The sequence below is a fragment of the Zosterops lateralis genome (genome assembly GCF_965231275.1).
Source record: "Zosterops lateralis genome assembly, chromosome: 6".
Taxonomy (NCBI): Eukaryota; Metazoa; Chordata; class Aves; order Passeriformes; family Zosteropidae; genus Zosterops; species Zosterops lateralis.
Window position 1 is genome coordinate 45,906,239 of NC_139761.1, and position 19,551 is coordinate 45,925,789.

Genomic DNA, 19,551 nt, shown 5'->3' on the forward strand with positions numbered 1-19,551 from the left:
GGGAGAGACTAAAATTACATTATATTTAGCAAGCACCTTAGTTTCTCCTGACTTAAATTTACCTTGGTTTACTTAAGCCTATGCTGATTTTGGTGGACAGTTTTCATCACCACATTCATCAGTTTTCTTTCACAATGATATTTGTGAGGAAAAATAAAAATAATAGCTAAGATATTCTTGAACATAAATCAGAAAAAGTTTCCCACAGGTACTGCCATACTGGCTATGCCTTTAAATGGAAGCACTGTGTTTGTTACCCTTATCAACTCATAGTTCTAAAATCCTAAAAATGGCATCTTCAAGCAAGGCTCACAGAAAAACTGATACTTAAGATTTAAATAGTTGTAACATGATACCCATTTTACACATAGAGAAGCTTATAGTACTGATTTTCAGGGTCAACTGTGAGAGCAATTACACATGAAAAACAATTTCCCATTCATCTCTAACTATTCTACCCATTTTCCTGTCTCTTAATTCATGTTCCCAATGATACATGCATCAACAAAACCCAGAATTGCTCAGGAGTCCTTCAATATGCAAACCCAAGTATAGAAACAAAGCCAGGATAAACTAAACAAGAATGCCTAGACTCAAGTAAGACTTAGTGTCCACAAAATAAAGACTAAAATTCTGAGAAAGTAAGACTTAATTTGTAAGTAATCAGCAATGAAGGTGATATGAGACCCCCACATTATATTTATAACTCAAAATTACAGTGGTGACTGCAGAGACATGCTCCCCCTAATGCTTTCCCTCATGTATTCATTGGATTATGAGGGCTCAGCAGTGGCAGTTTGCAATGACCATATTGGTTTCCCAGGTTTGGTATAGAAAGGGCTCCCTAAAGATGCAGGGTCCATTGCTTACAATCCACAAATGCTAAAACCTAGGACCAATTCAATAGATAATTATTATCATCAATAGGCATCTTCACTTCTGCTATCAATGCTAAAATACATTCCGCCTCTATATTGAGTGCTCAAACTGTGCAGTGTCTCTTTACTATAAAATGTAGAATCCAGTAAAATTGGAGATGACACATTTATCTATTAAAACACATTCAAAGCTGTGCATGAATATGGAAAGTGATAGCTTCATTGTCTTACACATTTCTGGATTTATGAATAGTGTACGAAGCACAGATCTCTAACCCACAACTCCTCCTCAGATGGAAACACCTTATTTTCTTAATTTACTGGTGCTCAAAGCTCAGGACTTGGGGACATTTGCTTTCACTCACATGGGAAAAAAATAAATCTGTATAATATGAATGCCTCTAAATTTAGTAAATACAAAGAAACCCTAAAAATAAGACAATCTCCTTTAGATTTTAACCATTGTAGAAAATGATTTTAGATTCAAAATTACAACCACCATCTGCCATCAACACGCCCATCCTGTATTAGAGGCTGGCAGTAGGATTATCTCCAGTCTCACACAAACTGGGTCACAGAAATGAAGAGTCTTCTCTTTAACCTTCTTGCATGCTCACTAACAAGCAGTGAAGAGGAGGTACCTGCTCTAAGCCAGCCAGTGCAGTTACCTTGAACTTTACAGGAAATAACACTCTAGAGGCATTTTCTTTCTCCTCCTAAACCTTAAGGACAGATAAATAACAAAAGGCAGAAGCTACTGTCTTTTGTAGTATATGGAGATATAGTACATACAAGATGTAGTATATGGAGAGATTTTTACTTTTTTCAAAGACAATTGCTTTCTAAAATGGCATAACAAAACCAACATTTGGTTTAAACACAAAAATTACATACATAAAACTGTAAGAAATAGTGAACTATATGGGTATACATGGTAACTAAGGTATATATTTAGGATCTGTAGATATATTTTGGCCATAGTCTTGTAAATTTCATTGAATTTCCCAATAACTAATTTGTAATAATTTTCATAATATTGTATTTTTAGTAGACATAGTATCAAAGTCTGCCTGGATTTCCATTTTAGCCATGAACAACACTGCATTCCAGCAACATTCTGAAATACAACTCTCCTATTTTTAGCCCAAAGTCCAAAAACTTATTTTAGGTAAGAGTTATTACTCAACATTTTTAGACCCATTTCCCTAATGTGGGCATGAATTAATTTAGGGTGGAAAAACCCCACTCTGTTTGCTGGCATTACTAATATACTAAAATAGCTCATAAAATCATAAAGAAAAAAAATTATTGGACATTGTACCACTACTGAATGTTATCACCAGAAACCTTATTCAATCTTCTGCTGTATAATTCCAAGTATAAACAAGCTGTTTGCACAAATCAAAAGCTGTTAATGTTGTGGAACACATTTGCACTTCTATTACTTCAAAGACTGTATAGCTATATGCTCCATTACTATTTCCTGTAAGTATTACTTCAAGGCTTCAAAGCTATTCCTAAATCTTATATATTTCCACACTGGCTCTTCACTTAGTTATTGAGTCCTTCTGTTGGTAATTTGATCACTCTGAATACTTTGCTGCTGTGATTGCTACTTTTCTCTGGAATTGCAATATACATGCACATTTATTCTTGCCCTCTGAAAGAACTGTGCACCAAAAAAAAAAGTCTTGAGAAATGTAATATTATTTTTAGAGAAATTTTTTCACTGCCATGTACAAAGAACAGTGTTTTGTAACTTTATTTTATTTTTTCATCGTATGTTAAAAAGAATTGCGTCAAAATGAAAGGAAGCATTTAGGATGTGTGATTCTGCCTATATCAAACTCCCAGCTCACATCAGGATGGAACTTTTACAATAAAATCTAGCACCATGCTTTAGTCTGCACCATGGAGCAGTCTCAGAGTGCATAAAATAGATGCTTTTGTTGGATGAAACAACCGGAGCAGCACTCAAACTGCTAATGAGCAGTTTGAGTAGGACCAGACCAGACTTATCTCAAAGGAAAAAGCCCCAGAGACTCATTTTAAGCACGGGGTCTCCAGCCCCACTTTTGTAGAAGTCAACTTGACAGCACATGCATAGCCAAGTAATTAAGACATAACTTCACAAACAAAGAAAAAAGCAAAGAGCTGTGCTTTATCAGGGATTACTTTATATTTCAGAGCTTGCTAAATAAAGCTTTGGAAATGGTGCTTTTTAGCAAATGAAGGAGTATATAGTTGTCTTCCTATAAATTCAACCAACTGAAATTACATTCAAGTTATGAAGAAAGTTAATTTCAACTTTTAAATCTATGCTGATGATATTCAGATCAGTTTCAATAGGCCTATAGAAATTTATATAGAAGCTTGATTTCAATTCTGACTGCTTCGCCAACAATCATGGTAGTTAAAATTCACTGAACAGATTAATGTTAAAATTAGATAATGAGGACTGAAAAACCAGCTTAAGATCAGAGAAACTCCATACTACTTGCTTTTAAAAGAAAAGCACGTCTGCAAAAAACCCCAAACATATACTATACATCAAACAATGCACCTCCTTGAACAAAATACAAATGATCTCACTACTGCTAGTTTTCTAGTAAAGAGAATAAAGAACAAAACTTCAGGATCTGGTGTGTTTTTGTTTTTTTTTTTTTTTTTTTGTTTTTTTTTTTTTTTTTAACTTTGGGAAAAGGTAAAAAACTTTCCCTTTTAAGAAATAAGAGGGAAATATATCCAGCTGTCTGGAGCCAACACCTTAGTCTATGCAGCCATGTCAGTGGTGGGTGGGTCTAAGTGTAGCTGATAAACTCCACCCAGGCTGTTGTCCTTTGGCTCCAAAAGAGGGTGTCCTGCCTTCAGAATCCATAGATTCCCAGAGGAATCCATACTGCACACAATCCAACAAGGCAGCACAGTGCATTGACCCAGCTCTAGGTATGAAGTCACTAAGCATTTTCAGGAGGCCCTTTTCACACTCATTCCCAAATGAATTGCAATGGAACACCACACAAGGAGTCTTGTGAGGGACAGCCAACACCAGGCAAAATGAATGATTAATTTCAGCACTGAGCATGAGAGAGGATGGGGCAATGGAAGCCAAGGGATTCATTGTGGAGTGATCTGGATACATACATGGTGCTATCTGTTCTGTAGTCTTTGTTAATCATCATGTATCTGAAGATATTCAATCAGAGCTAGGACTGCCTTTAGGTCCACCATTAGTGATCTCACAAGCCCAAATAGGGCTACCAAAGCAACGACTTCCTATCACTTCACGCTGGGCACAAACACCCACATGCAAATCTAGGAACATTAATAATTTACCTTACAATAAAGGTTTCTGACTCTTAGTTTTAAATCTCAGAACTATTTTTCCAAATTTCATCATGCTAATGGTTGGAGTAAAACAACAAGACAGTAAAGAACTATATCCTTATTATTTTTTTTAATATTTAACTGCCTAAATATTGCCTGTAGCAAGTTTACTATTGAAAAACTCCACAGGAGACAGAGAAGAGCACATTTCACAGTAATATGCCCACCATTTAAAATGTACATCACAACTGGCCAGTTTTTTAAAGCAGATTCACTGAGATATACACACTCACCCACAGCCAATGCCATTGCACAACTGAACTTGAGAATGAATTATTTGCCTAATAAACAAAAGCCACGTTTCCCTCATTTCAAAAGAAATAAGAATGCGTTTTACATCAAAAACAATTATAACAGCTTTTTTATTTATCATCACAAGGTAAATTTGGATAAGCTGAAATATGACCATAATTTTACTTTGTAAGATGTTCTATCTACCTTACATGAATTACCTAGTCTTACGCTTTCAGATAACAGCTCAATCTCATCTTCCATTCCTAAAGGGAGGGAGGGACAGATATACTATGAAGAGACACATACCAGTCTATTCCAGAGGCAATTTAGGAGAATAAAACTTTAGAAACACTCCTGAAATATTTAGACACCTGTAATATAGAAATAATTTCTGACTCCAGGCCCAATTGTGACTTCCTCCTATCACTGCCACGATTTCACCATCTGGCCCAGCAGTACAATTTAAGAAGAAATAGCTTGGCAGTTTCTTCAGTGAAGAGGAGAGGTGGACAACAGGTCAAGCTGTTCAGTCCTACAAAGCTAATGGGTACATTGGTTTATTTGAAATATGAGTATCTCCCCAAAATCCCATGAACTATGAACAAAATAGATTAAATCAGGATACAGAATCCTGGCAGACAGGGAAGTAACAGAAATCCTGAGAGAATTACACCATGAAGAGAAATGTTGTAAAAGCTTTGCAGCTTCAAAAGTAAAAGAGCTCCTGGCACAAGGTTTTTGCTAACTTCTATAAGACAAAATCATGAGTCACAGTTGGCCCAAATCTTAAACTGCTGCTTATAAAGACACTGCCATGATAATTCAGAGAAAAAGTTCACCTCTAACTGTTTCTAAGTACCACATTTTATGTGGTATTTACAGAATGGCAAGCAGCCAATGAAATTCTCACTAGAACTCTACATCCTCACATAGCTTGCAAGTAATTTTATTTTCTATCTCTGAACAGCACAATGTATTGTAAAATCAGTTTCTCCCTTGCTTCAGCTGGCAATTTATTATATCAATCTTCTTAAATGTTTAAAATTAACATAAAATTCTTTATTCAGATTACTTTAAATAAAAGGTAAGTACACACAGCATTGTTTCAAAATAATGGAGTAATTCACATATCTATTTTTAATGGCTACATTTGGAACAAAATGAGCTTGAATGCAGAATATATTCAAAAGTTACACAGAGCCAGGTGGAACATTAGAGATTGTATCTTCCCTCTTTCAACACTATACAAAAAAGAAAGGACAAAATGACATGATCACATGAAACTTAGCAGGGAGGTGCTCAACAAAGAATTTTGATTTATGAAACGTAAGCAATACCATTGCCACATGACAGCCATTGATTTACATTGCTTTAAATTCTCAGCTAGCAATGAAGTTTATCAGTTCCCTTTTGGCCCAGGTCATAATGGATATAGATTTTAGATGGCATGGAATGAAAAACAGCATTATACTGCTGTGTAACCTCCCATGAGAAGGCAAAACAAAACTGCAACTGAAATGTAATGTCTCAATGATTAAGAGAGAGTCTGTAGAACAGATAGCTAAAGGCAGAAAAAGTACACTGGAAGTCAGAAGCTCATGAGATTGAGAGGCTTGCTGACCTACTGCAGGTCTCAGAAAGGACTCAAAGGTAAAGATCTCTCAAAAAGACTAACCCTTTTCTAAAGCTTCAGAGTATACTGAAAAATTATTTACCCAAGACATACACTTGCAAGGTGAAGAGGAAATAGTGTTTCCTCTTCACAGCATCGACAGAAGACATGCTGGAACAAGGTCATCACTAGAAAATCAAGTCAGCAGCACCAGATGATTATGCTCTTACAGGATTTTAATACAAAAAGAAAGTTAGAATGACTGCATCTCTGCATCTTAACAATTCAGACACCTGATTCTTGACAGCCAGAGGGCAGAAAACATTGCCAGAAGCACTACAGGTGATTTAGAGAATCACAAACAGACCACCTTTATTTCCAGCTTAGGATTTCATAAAAATAATGTCACAATAAAATATACACAGGAATGCAGCTTCCCTGCAGCTAACCAAACAGTACTTGGTTGATTAAAGCACCAGAAAGTGCTGTAATCTCTGTGATTGACTCATTGTATTAATAAGTAATAGTGGTGACTGAGCTTTAAGAAACAAATTGTTGCTGCAAATATAAATTGTAATTCCTATTGTAACAACACCCAAGGACAAACTACATCATGCTGCTGTAGGAGAAAAATTGTTTTCATTTCATTTAATCTTGAGATATATCTAGATAGATATATATCCATGCAAGCATATACATATATACCTTTTACTTCTTATGGTGTGTATGACAGAAACAGGATATTACATGAAAGGGTTGTATATCTTTGCAAGTATTTCTACCTTTAGATTACATTCTGCAATAAAAAACCACTCCCAAATAATAAGTTATGCAAATAGGATTTCTACTGTAAATTATTTTATGAATTTCTGGACTGAAAAAATATGTAGTGAATGAAATCTTCCAATGTTCAGCATCTCTTTTCATCACATAATTCCTATTCCAAAGAAAAACATAAACACGAGAGCAGCATAGATTTCTGTATTCTGCATGCAATTCTATGCTCATACTTTACTAATAATCAATAAAGATGCATAATACACTGACATCAAACAACTTGAAAACACACAGTTTGAAACTGAATCCTGCAATTCTCCATTTCTCTTCTTAAAGAGGATCAGATTCCAATGAATATGTTTCAATAAGAAATTGTGCACCTTACTGTGTGCCAAGGAGCACTGACATGCTGGAGACTTGTACTTGCAATAAATTTCATATGCAAAAACTTGAGCAGAAATCTACAACAAAGAAGTTGACACACACCAGACTGCACTTAACTGAATAGACTTTGAATTAATTTTAATACCAGTACTTTAGCTCAGCTTCACTATCATTACAACATATGGACAATGCCTTAAAGGTGAAATAAATCAATCCTTCAGCACTTTTTGCAGGTCAAAATGCTTCCTTACAAACGGCCTGATACCAATTAAGTGGCAGAAAGGTTATTTTACACTAAAATCCCCTTTTTTTTCTGCTTTCTTTGTGTCAGTGTTGCCTTTTTTAAAGCTATTTTACCTTGAATCTATTCTACTTTTACATTACTATATGGCATATACAACTGTGGAGGCTTGGAGCTATATTTCTGGAAAAATAAACATAACCATTAACCAACAAGTAACACAGCAAAGGGAAAATCGATGTGTTTTATGTATAAATTCAAAGCCTCTTAAAGACTTTGTCCAGAACCTTGCTTCTGGTAAATATCTGGAAAACTACAATCTCATGATCTTTCAGTGAAGAATATGTTAACAGAACCATACTGTGCACCAGCATCCTACATACAGGTAAATAGCCTCTTTCAGTAAAACTTAATCATATGTGACTCTTGGCTAGGAAATTTTTGCCATTAATTAAAAAGTATGAATTAATACTATGATATAGTCCAGAAGAATCTATAAAAAAGTAGATGCCATTCTAGTTCATGTGAAAACAATTTCAAAAGTAGCAGTTCAGAAAAAAGCAAGAGTCTTTTATTCTGCTAGACAGTGCTACACTCCATTTGCAGAAGGAGCTGTAAATATTACAGTAAAGCTATATAATCTTGCTGAGCTTGTATAATTAGGACTGTAAATCAACAATGCTTTGACTATTGAGTATTCTTCCTGCCTAACCACCAAAACTAACTTTACAGAAGTCATTCTGGAATACTTGCTAAATAGCTTTCACTGTAAACAATGGCTTTATTTTTCCCCTTTTCTGTTATTCAGTCAAATTCAGCGATGAGCCCTGGAAGAAAACTGTGTCTACAGTATTATACTCCTGCAAAGAGCAAAGGAGAAGCAGGAAGAGAGCAAAAGCAGGTGCAAGGATAACAGAGTGTTTGTCTAACTGTAGGCATGGACACAAAGAAATTCAACCTTACCTTACACAGTCTACCTCAGATAGTTTTCCAATGTCTAAACAGCAATTTGTTATTACATTCAAATATAACGGGGTAATGAATTTAGTAACCTGTGAAAGTGAGAACAGTCACCTTGTGTGCTTTAGGTTTGTTTCTACCTGGCTTTACTCTGTTTTAGAATTTAATAACAAATTTCTCAACAAACCTGATTTTCCTATCAAATTCACTGTGTTTTTCTTGCCTTTCTACTGGTTGGATGTACCATACTCTGACTGTATTTCTGCAAAGCTCACTGTTATTACAGGTGCTTATCACCCAAAACTAAAAACAACCATTTTCCTCTGAGACTCAATATAAAATTTCAAGCTGGCTTTGGAATATTTCCCTTTATCTTGTTATAGATTTTTTGTCTCCAGGTGAGCTTATTGCAGCTTTTTCTACCAAAAAGAAACTCTGTGGCATATTACTGTTGGAAACCAGTATCCAATTTCAAAGTAACAGGTAACAACTTCAGCAGCTTAGAGAAAGAATCATTAGGACAACTGCAGGAACCCCCAAAATGATACAGAGCATAAGAGAATACTGTAGAACATTTTTAACACAAAGATGACAACCTGCATGTACAAGCATGAATAGAGGAAAGAGGGAAAACTACACAAACAATTTCTGCATAAGAGTTCTGACAGGATAACTGTGCCATCTACCTGCATTTCTGTACAGGGAACAGAAGTTACAGGTCTTACTCGTAACAGGTGAGCTACTATTGCATGTGCAGATTCATCACTTTTGCCATTTCTGTGTTGCTAACTCATCCATATTTCTAAACTAGAATACTTGTGAATTTCTAATTTTTATGAGAATATATCATACAGAAGTACTTACTATTCAGAGAAGTCCTACCTGCTGCCTAGAATTGGCTCCCCAGAGGTTCCCATAGCAGAATAGTCCATGCCATAGAAATTCAGTCCTAAAAGTATTTTATTCCTCCATTTTGAATCAGGATCCAGTACTTCAACACAAGCTCGTACCCAGGGAAGGGGGGAATTTGGACCAGGTCTGTCAAGGTTAGCAAAAATCAAAGAGGTTGTCAGAAAAAGTACATGTTCATACTTAGCCTTCTCTTTTTGACCAGTGTAATTTTAAAGACCAAATTATGGCACACAAAAATCACTGAAAATGAACCTACAATTCCATCAACGTTAAACACACATTCTTCTGTAGCTTGAAGTGCTGATACACAAAACATGATTGCCCCACTCTCGACTTTTAGATTCAATTCTAAGGTGAAGGAACACAGAATCCCTTCCTAGGGGTAAGAAAGGGGTTTCCCCCCTGCACATTGTTACTGGGCCTTGCACAATGCCTACACTATAATTCAATATTCTCTACGACTTCAGTTTTTTCCCTCAATGTTTTTACTGTAAACTGGCAAAATATACTGGACAAAATCTACCACTTGCAGAAGGAACTATAAAATTAATGATTGGTAAGCAAGATACATTTCAATAATAGTGTAACACATATTTATGGGAAAAATCCTACAAAGTACCTAACAAAAAGCTACATAAAAAACCCCCCAAACTATAGCCCTAATACACAGAGTAATTGAATCATCATGTATGTAATGTCAGGATATTGTGCTCATTCCATTCCTACCTCACTGGAGAAGAGAGCAGGCTCTCCCTCAAACATTAACATGATAAAAGGCACTCACTAGCATGGTAACAGGAAGAGCACATCCCAGTCTTAGAAATATCAACATCTGCTACTCCTACTAATTATCTGCCTCAAAGCCTTCATAATATCTGTGCCATTAAAACTCAACATGCTAATACAGCAGAGTCATGTTGCTGGCAACTCTGCTCATGTTTAAAGGCAAATGAAGTATCAACTGCTTAAAGGTAATTTGTTTGACAATGTTATTATTAGTAGTTTTATTACTAGTGTACCTGTTCTGCAGAATTGTGCTCAAAAACAAAAGAACCTGGCCTGTAAAAGAGTAAGTGTCAGGTTATCCTTTTAAAAAGATGCCTTTTTAGCTGGAGTACAAAGTCTTTCATAATATCCAAACCCCAGATACAAACTGCTGTTAAAAATGTACTGAGTTAACAACTTCTGGAAAAGTCATCTATTTTAATTACTAATCCAGAACTTTTGTATCATACAAGTACAAAGCACTATCCACTTCACTAGAAAGAAATGAACTTGTCCTGTAGATTTAACAGACCTAAGTGGGAATCAGCTCCTTCAATGATCTCTCTGATGTCAGATGGAGTCTTACCGATGTGGTGCTGAGTAGTCGTATGTCATGAGACTGAAGCTGTCTATTGCTGAGGCCAACTGATCAAATTCTTTCTTTGTGAACATTCCTGGCTGGTTGGTCCTTTCAAAACAAGAAAGAAAGAAAGAAACAGAAAAATTACTAAAATAACCAGACTTATTCTCTCCTTTGAGTTTCATACAATTTGGTCACATAGGAAAAATCTTTAATTCTGAGGTGGCAAACCAAAAAAAAATAAACTATGTATTTCAGTGTCATTTTTGTAATAAACAGCTAAGAAAAAAAATTCAATGCCATGTAGCTGGCCAGTGGGAAGAATCACACTTTCATGGCATACTTACCAAATAAGTATTTCTAGCATGGCTGCAATAGTGGTTATAAGGGCTGTGGACTAATCAAATTGCCTTAGGTAGCAATCAATTGAACTCTAAAAGCTTTTACAAAACCTTTAATTGCTTGGGCTGTTGAACTGGTTTGGACAGTTCTCTCAGGCAAACTTAAATAAACGGATGGGTGCAGCTGTTAATAGAAAAATATAAACCGAAGGTAATTTTTTTATTAACCTCAAAAAGAATAATTTCAGTTTATACCATACTTAAAAAAGAAAACCTGTTTTCTTTAGACAAAACAATTTCTTTCTTTGGGCAGGGAAGAATAAAGAAGAAATACATTCTATGAACTTTTCTAGACGAAAGTCTAGTTATGCCTTCAGTATTTCTTGGTATGAAATATGGAAAATTATTCTTCCGTCTTTTTCTTGCTTACTCTTGATTTACAAAATATAGACCTGGATTAATATCTACCTTATTTTCAAGGGGACGGGGTGTGTATTTCATCTGTTTTGGACTCAGGGAGGCTATTGACTTCCTTCAATCATTCAAGATGGAAATAATTAATTCACACAAGTTGCCTGAATCTGAAAACACTGAATCTGTTTCAAAGAGAATTTGTAATTTCAGAAAAGCAGCACAAAGAGCACAGCAGGCAACATAAGGCAGCCTTAATCACATTGCAAAGATGGGACTGGACTAAAATGGAGAAGCTACTGCCAGAAGAACCCTGTCCTCAACCAGAGGACTCTGAAGCATGTTAACATGAGACAAACAGGTAGAGAAGTAGGATATTGTCCTGAATAATCTGGGACAGCAGCGTACATAGGGAGACATTGCAAGAGAAGAGAAAAGGCGAAAAATGCAATTTAACAGCTCCAAACTCTGTGGTGCACCGCTGTCATTTAAGAGGCAGAGTTACAGGATTGTACAAGACTCCTCTAGAGAGCAGAGGAGAGAGACTGGAGAATCCAGACTTTCCCAATAATGTCAGAAACTGCTACTTGATCTAGAAATTAGAAGCCAAGCCTTGTCTAGGCAAGGTATGCTTTTAAAACCACTCACATTCCATATTAAGCGTAAAAACCAAAAAAGATGTTCAGTGACAGATGCAAGTAATAAACAGAAAAATCACATATTTTGACCTTTATCCCTTTTGGATCAGTGTGCAAATTCTATATCCAACAATATGTGCTGCATGGATCACCAGAGCATAACAGTGTCCATTTATCAGTTCACAAGGACACTTTGTGTTCCACAGCACACAGGAAAGAGGTAAACAAAATGCAGGTTACAAACTAGGGCAGATTAAATCACGTAACATGCCTGTTGGATTTTCAAAGCCAGTGATATACTGGTCACAGGAAGGAGAAATCCCATTCTTTTCCTTCAAGGTTTGTAACAAATTTGAAAAAAATCTTTACTTCTGGAACCTACTGGTGGACCTCAGGTTTTTTATAGTTATCTGCTTGTGATGTACTGCAATTGCAAACTACAGTTGTTCTACAAGAATTAAAATAATAAATATGTCTTTGAAATAATGTCATGGCAACTTGGATGTCTGTAGGCAAAGCAATTTCCCAATGCAAACTCCAGAAAAACACATTTTCAGTAAATTGATTGTGATTACTCCTGAAGGGAAAAACATAAAAAGTAATTATAATGTGTATTAGATATTAGGGCAAGTTGGATTGCTTTATAGATTTAGCCGGGTAGCACTTTAATGAAATTTGCATGTGTAACTTAAGAAGAAACCCACAGGTTAAATTGGATATTGCCATAATTTTCTCCAAAGCAATTTTGTAACTCAACTACTTCTGTTACAAAGGAATGCCACCTGAGTGGCAAGGGCACAAATTTCCAACTTGGAACAAGCCCAGGAGCAATGAATATACTTTGTCCATTAATGTAGAGTATTAAAACAGCAGCACTCTCCAAAAAACCAAGCTCCACTCAACAATTCAATGAGCATCACCAGTCAACTCTGCTCTAGTCAAGCACTTTGGGAAACTCTATTGGAATACAACCAGAACTATCTGATTCATGCCTTTAAAATCATTCTGAGTCAAGAAAACTGGCCCTTAAGAATAAAACCCAAATATTTTTTGACACCTATTATACTTCAAATTGGAGCTTTTCCAATCATTCTGATATTTATGCAAATTTAACTCAAGGGCAGGTATGTTCTACTGACTACTTTGTTGAGAAATCCAGCACAGAAAGTCAGGAGACTTGGCACAGAATATGCAAAGTCCATGAAAGTAATACTTTCCAAGCCTAAGTCAAAAGCTTGTCATTCTTCCAAGCTTTGAATACCATTTCCAAAATAGTCAGTGAAGTGGCAGAAGCTTCATCATCATTTATTAGTTCTGTACAATATACATAGAATCATAGACTCATCAAATGTGCTAAGTTGGAAGGGACCCACAAGGATCAAGTCCAACTCCTGGCCCTGCACAGGACAGCCCTGACAATTTCCCCATATACCTGACAGCATTGCTAAAACATGTCTTGAACTCTGTCAGGCTTGGTGCTGTGACCACTTCCCTGGGGAGCCTGTTCCCAACCACTCTCTGGGTGAAGACTTTCTAATGGATACAGTATCTATTCTTTATGGTATTTTAAAATATTTATTAAAAAAGTGTAAGAAATACGCACTTAACCTTGTAAAAATATGTATCTGGAATTAATCTGAAAAGTGTTTGTCACTCCTGCTCAACATTTAAGGAATAAGGGACCATACATGAGGTGGCTTTCTACAAAATCAACAGTAAATTCTAAAAGTAGAAATTATCAGGGAAATTAGCAAGGAAATGATTAACACTAATGAGACTGCTGGATGCGCAGAAAGGTAGTGGAAGAACAAAAACACACTGCAAAGAGAAAATGAGAATTTTCCCTTCCAGTTCATTGCTGTCTTACCATTTTTTATTCTGAAGTATTTTCCTTTTAACAAACAGTAAAGAAGCTGCCTTACACAACATCCACGGAAATCCTTCCCCTAAAAAGCCTCAGAAATGCACCATAATCTTTACAAGTTCTCCCCTTCAAGTAAGAGAGCAATGGCAACCTGGCAGGACTCACAGAACGATGATTCCCTTGAGAGCATAAGTCTTATTTGCACACATTTCCTGAGAATTTATCAACATTTCCCAATGGCACACTGCCACATGTATATAAAAAAATCTCTGTTATTGGGACAACATCACAGACTTAGAAGAAACCACCTGTTTGCCTTGGTATTTCCATATACACAGCTTAGAATTCCACAGTCTCTTTTTACTGTTCTATCTTTTCATGTCTAAAATAACTGCAGGTTTGTTTTACAGCCTAGAAAGTTTATTACTCGAATCTTCCAAATCACATGCAGTCATATGTATCAAAATTCCCATTATTGCTTTACTGATAAGTATGTTTGTAAGGTTTTAAGTTTGTAGTCTTTCATACTGAAAGACTGGAAAAAATGCTTCCACAATCAAAGCTGCTTTCTTCTACTTTCTTATGAATCTACATTCTCAACTACTTCTTGTCTCACTACAATTACTGTCAAAATGAAATAAGGAGAAAAAAGGTCTTTTAACTGACTGCTATTCCCTGCAAGTTCAAACTGCATTCTTGCAGGGTTACCTCACCTCTGCCCTCCTTTATAAAAGAGAAGATTCCTGTATCCTCATCTTTGAATAGCCTTCATAATGGAAAACTGATTGATTTTCTGTTTCCACTATGATTCTATTTCAGAAGTCAGCCGCTCAGTAATGACTTAATTTTCTTGTCATGTATAATTTTCTGTAAAGCAACTGCTTGCAAATCTTTCTTCACCATGAGATATTATTGGTTTTCATACCTCGTTGCAGATACATTACAATATAATGCTACTGCATTTTATGAACACAGACCACTGAATTCAGTTAATGCACAATCACTGGATGAAAATTCACTGTTTCGTCCTGCATGAAGTCTGCTCTATAGAAAATAAAAGAAAAAGCTAAATGTTTACCTTGTTCATCACACAATTATAGGCATTGATAATGAAACAGTCAAATGTGTAACCAAGTTCAATCTGAAACCATTTCCTTTTCCAAAAAATCCTCTTGACAGTTTTGTAACTACCCTTTCTCATTTCAGGTTTTTCAAAATTGTCAGGATGACAGCTCACTGAAGTAATTTTCCACTATCAGTACTTAGAAAACAATTCTACATGGATCCCGGTTTCCATGGATGTTTTGCAACTGGATTTCTGGTGTCCTGCAGATGTTTCATTTACAATGTCCTCTTACAGCTGGGTCTTGGAAAAAAAAATTATTTCCTATCTTCATCTGTCCAGCTACATATTTTCATGAAGTAACAGGAACCTGACTATTAAAATTCTATGCCTATGTCAATTTGGCTTGAAAATGGTCAAATGCCAAAGAAGATTTAGCAGAGAGATGAAAAATGCCAGAGAGAAAGCTTACAGACACCTTTTTACCTCAGAAATCAGGCTAAAAACAGAATTAAGGTCTGTCTTCAACAGCACTGAAGCAGCCAAGTCAGCAACAGGACCTTGAAACATGAACAATAATTACAGCTGCTGTCAAAAGAACATGACCATACTGAATGTTTAACCAACAAAAGAGAGATCCTCAGGTAGACAAAAGCAGATTTACTGCATAGTAGGGGATGAATTCCATGCAGTTGAATGGAGATTATAAAAAGCACAGCATGTTCTCCATCTCTGATCTCTCTCCCTCTCAGACAACAGATCAAGGCTTTTGCAGAGATGCGTGTTACTCAAGCATTTCAGAAAATGCACATGCTTACTGTAAATTCAAGTATCTTTACCACCCTTCAAAATACAGATTTCTTTTTCTCTAATTCCTTTCTAAGGATAAAATGTTGCAAGAGGTGAAGCATGATCTACACACAGTATCTGATCTTGTGGCCTACAAATGCAGATCAATATGACAAATCAGGGACTGTATATTTCAAATCAAAAATTATCCAATCAACCACAGTGTTAAGGTCAGTCCATTTCAGGAAAAAACAAATAACACAAATGCTAAGTTAGTATAAATTTCTCCTCCACAGTTTTTTATGTATTTAACAATCTCTGTACAAAGTCTTATTGCTCTTAAGATAGAATTAAAAATTAAACTGAAAAGTTATTCCATAAAACCAGTGCAATCATCTCTGGTCACATACACTCTTCCAGTCATGGTTATTCATCTGGTTCTACTCAGAGAACACTCTCCCAGTTTTATACACAGAAGTGCTGCAACAGATCCACAGGCAGAAACAGGAGATTCCCTCCTCTCCCATCTGAAACCCATCTTAACATCTCCAAATCACATTTTGCTAACAGAATATGAAAGGACACCTTATTGTTAATAAGTGAGAGACAGATCATCCCAAGAGACACAAATTATAAAAGAATGAGCAAATGAGAAAGGAGAATTTTAATGGAAACACACAACAGTTTAGTAGTTCATTTGTAATCAGTTGGAGCAGTCTGAATATCCCAAGATAACTGCTTTAGCAAACCAGGTCTAGACATTAAGGAGAACCTTCTAAAGGTGTAGGTAGTCTGGGAGTTCTGATGTTCATTTGTTTGCAGATTTGAAGAGTTTGCTAGATAAACTTCTAGTAAAAGTAATGTAGTTAAAGTTTATCTTGACTTTTTTTTTATTTGCACCTTCCAATACTATGCTCCACTACTATTCGGAATAGTAGCTTAAATTTAAATTCAGAAATAAAATCCTGCAACCCTACTTGTGCACTGTCTTTGTCTGGTGCACCTATTTCAGGATGGCAATGTTGACACTCAGATGCCTTCAGAGCATAAGGGCTATCTGTCCCTTGTCCATAGAAAGGATAACAACTGAAAATAAACAAACATCTCTACTGAAAACCACAAATCACATAACTGACTGTGTTCAAATTTTCTCAATGGCGAAAATCTCTTTACCAAAATCTCAGACAGGAAAGATTAAGACAGGTATTTTAAACCCAACAAAATCTAGACAGCTCGATGAGTAAGAAAATTATAACTGAGTGCTACAGATTCACAACACAAAAGCCCTGGGAGTGGTTCCTTTGTGTGCTTCTTATCACTAGGGGACTGTGAATTTTAACAGACTGACAAGTGAAAACTTGCTATATTTTTATCAGGAAGCAGAATGGTATCTCTGTACCTAATGAATTTTTTGCAGAACATTAAGGGCTGGCACTCTTCTTTAATATACATATCCCACCCCAGCTGTTGCCTTTGCAGTCCTTGCTCTCCAAATAGGGAGAAGCACGGGATCTGCTCTTGCCATAGAGTAGCCTACACAGTTTTCATGAAGCCAAACTAATTACCTGTGGCCCATCTGGTTTAAACCAGTAACAGAAGTCAAGAAGGGGAGACATGCCAAGCAATATATGTCCCAAAAAGAAAGCATGAAATCTCAGCAGACGGCTAGGGACAAATAAGCCTGAAAACTGCTGTCCTCAGAGCTGAGGCATGCTGGCACACCAGCCACCTACAAATTCTTAAGTTACTTGAAAAACACAGTGTATCTAAAACTCTGAAGTCAATGTAAGAAATATACATTTGACAAAACCAGACAATCTGACTACCAAAGAAGAAAAAAATTAATTTTGACACTTGTATTTGCCAGTTCCATTTTTGGGAAGGTCAACTGTTCTCTTTTCATGCCATTTCCATCACATTGCTTCAGTCTCTTCCTAGGAGCCATTTAAGAAGGACTATGCACAAATGAACATCCACTGTGTCACCATTTGCTTCTCCTAATTTCCAAACTATTCTAGTGCTTTTCATGCCAGGGCTTAATGCCCAGGCAAGCCATGCTCCAATAGCAGAACATCACGCAAAACAAGCTTGTACTCTGGAGCATATGAGCCTAATTTAAAAACTCTAACACACCAAATGTAGCCTTAATTCCTCCTTGCATAAAATGCTCACCATTTTTCTTCGCTTTGTTTTTTTGGAAAGTTTTCCAACTTAATACTGAAACTTATGTAGTAATTGCTCTACACCAGCTGGCTCAGAATTGGTAGAGCTATAAATGACAGATATGAAGAGGAATACATTCCGCCTTTTCTTCTCTTTGACTGTTGTTAGCTGACCTGCAGATTATTTTAATGATTCTCCCTAGTGGGAATTCAAAACCAAATGTGCGCACTTGCTTCAGAAGATGCCAGTAGAGTCAGACCTTCATTGCACTGATTTTATATTGTCAGGTATAGTCTTTGAAAGAGCCACTTCTAAGAATAGATTTGTTTTCTTGAGTCATTTCTCAACCTATGCAAAATGCAGGAACATCTCATGGCTGCAGTCAGAGCCACGCTGTACTGAGCTGGCAGCCCAATAAACAGTAACAAAACCTGGGAAGTCATCAGCAATGGAAACATGTAATTTAGAGCCATTAAAAATTTACTGTAGCTAAAAGAATTCACTTTAAAAAGAGATGCAACTGACAGACGTATACTTTGAGCCTTTATACAGGGGAAAAACATGAGCCTAGTAGCATGATTATGAGCAGGATTTAGTAGCATCACCATAATTTGAGGACATTATTAAACTTGCTCCAGTAACTGTTACTCAGAAGTAGACAGTAATAATTTCCTACTGACTTTTCTGTTCCCCTCAGTATAAACTCATATCTCAAGCTCTATCTTGTTGATTCAAATCAAACATATTATACAGGTTCTCTAACATGCAATAAAAATGACTACACTAGTCAGTTAGCCTAGACAGCTCTCTTAAAAGTGATTTCTGTGGCTTCCTGAGTGCTGAATTTCATGCACAGGGCCCGATTAAAAAAATCTCTTGATATGTAACTGTACTCTCCATATTCCTGACAGTCTCCTTTTTTTAGGATACTCACAGTAAGATGGACAACAATGGGAACAGTGGAGGCCAAGTGTTACTACCAACCAGGCACAACAAATATGAAACTGTGCATAGTTAGCTCTCAGATTTTCCCTCCCACGTCCCATTTTCAGTATATTGATTGTCCAAAGAGATTGTCTTCCAGCATCAAACTTCCATACCAGCAACAGCAAGCATGCAGAGCATATTCCATATATACTTATTAACTTGCTTTTCTGTGACCTCATTAGTTAAATTGGAAGGAAAAATAAGAAAGATTAGACATGTGGAAAAGCTCAGAAAAATTAAGCAAAGTATTAGTGATTCCAACAAAATAAGATTATTATGACCAGGTTTCTCACAAATATTTTTACTTTTCATAATTTTAAGGTATTGGTAAAGAAGAAATCCTACTTAATAAACAGCATTCTACAAAGTTGGTTTTCTAATATACTGTTACTTGACATATTCTGATAATTGGAAAATTCATCTGAAACAAGCAATATGTTTCCTGCTGGTTTGATCCCTGGCATTCTTTACTTACCAAAAGTTCAAGGCTCTACATTCTGTCCCACATAGTCCTTCCTGAGAATGATGTTAAAAGTAAGTGACAGTTCCTATTTCACTCCAAAAC

General features: G+C 36.2%; 1 protein-coding gene across 1 annotated transcript in view; it reads right to left on the reverse strand.

The window, feature by feature from the left end:
* Positions 1-19,551, reverse strand: part of CHID1 (chitinase domain containing 1) — a 96,496-nt gene that overhangs the window by 53,866 nt on the left and 23,079 nt on the right. The window contains exons 8-9 of the mRNA XM_083864184.1: positions 10,737-10,838; positions 9,356-9,511 (exon numbers count right to left, since the gene is read on the reverse strand). Of these exons, the coding sequence (XP_083720310.1) occupies positions 9,356-9,511; positions 10,737-10,838 (258 nt within the window). The remainder of the gene's footprint in view (positions 1-9,355; positions 9,512-10,736; positions 10,839-19,551) is intronic.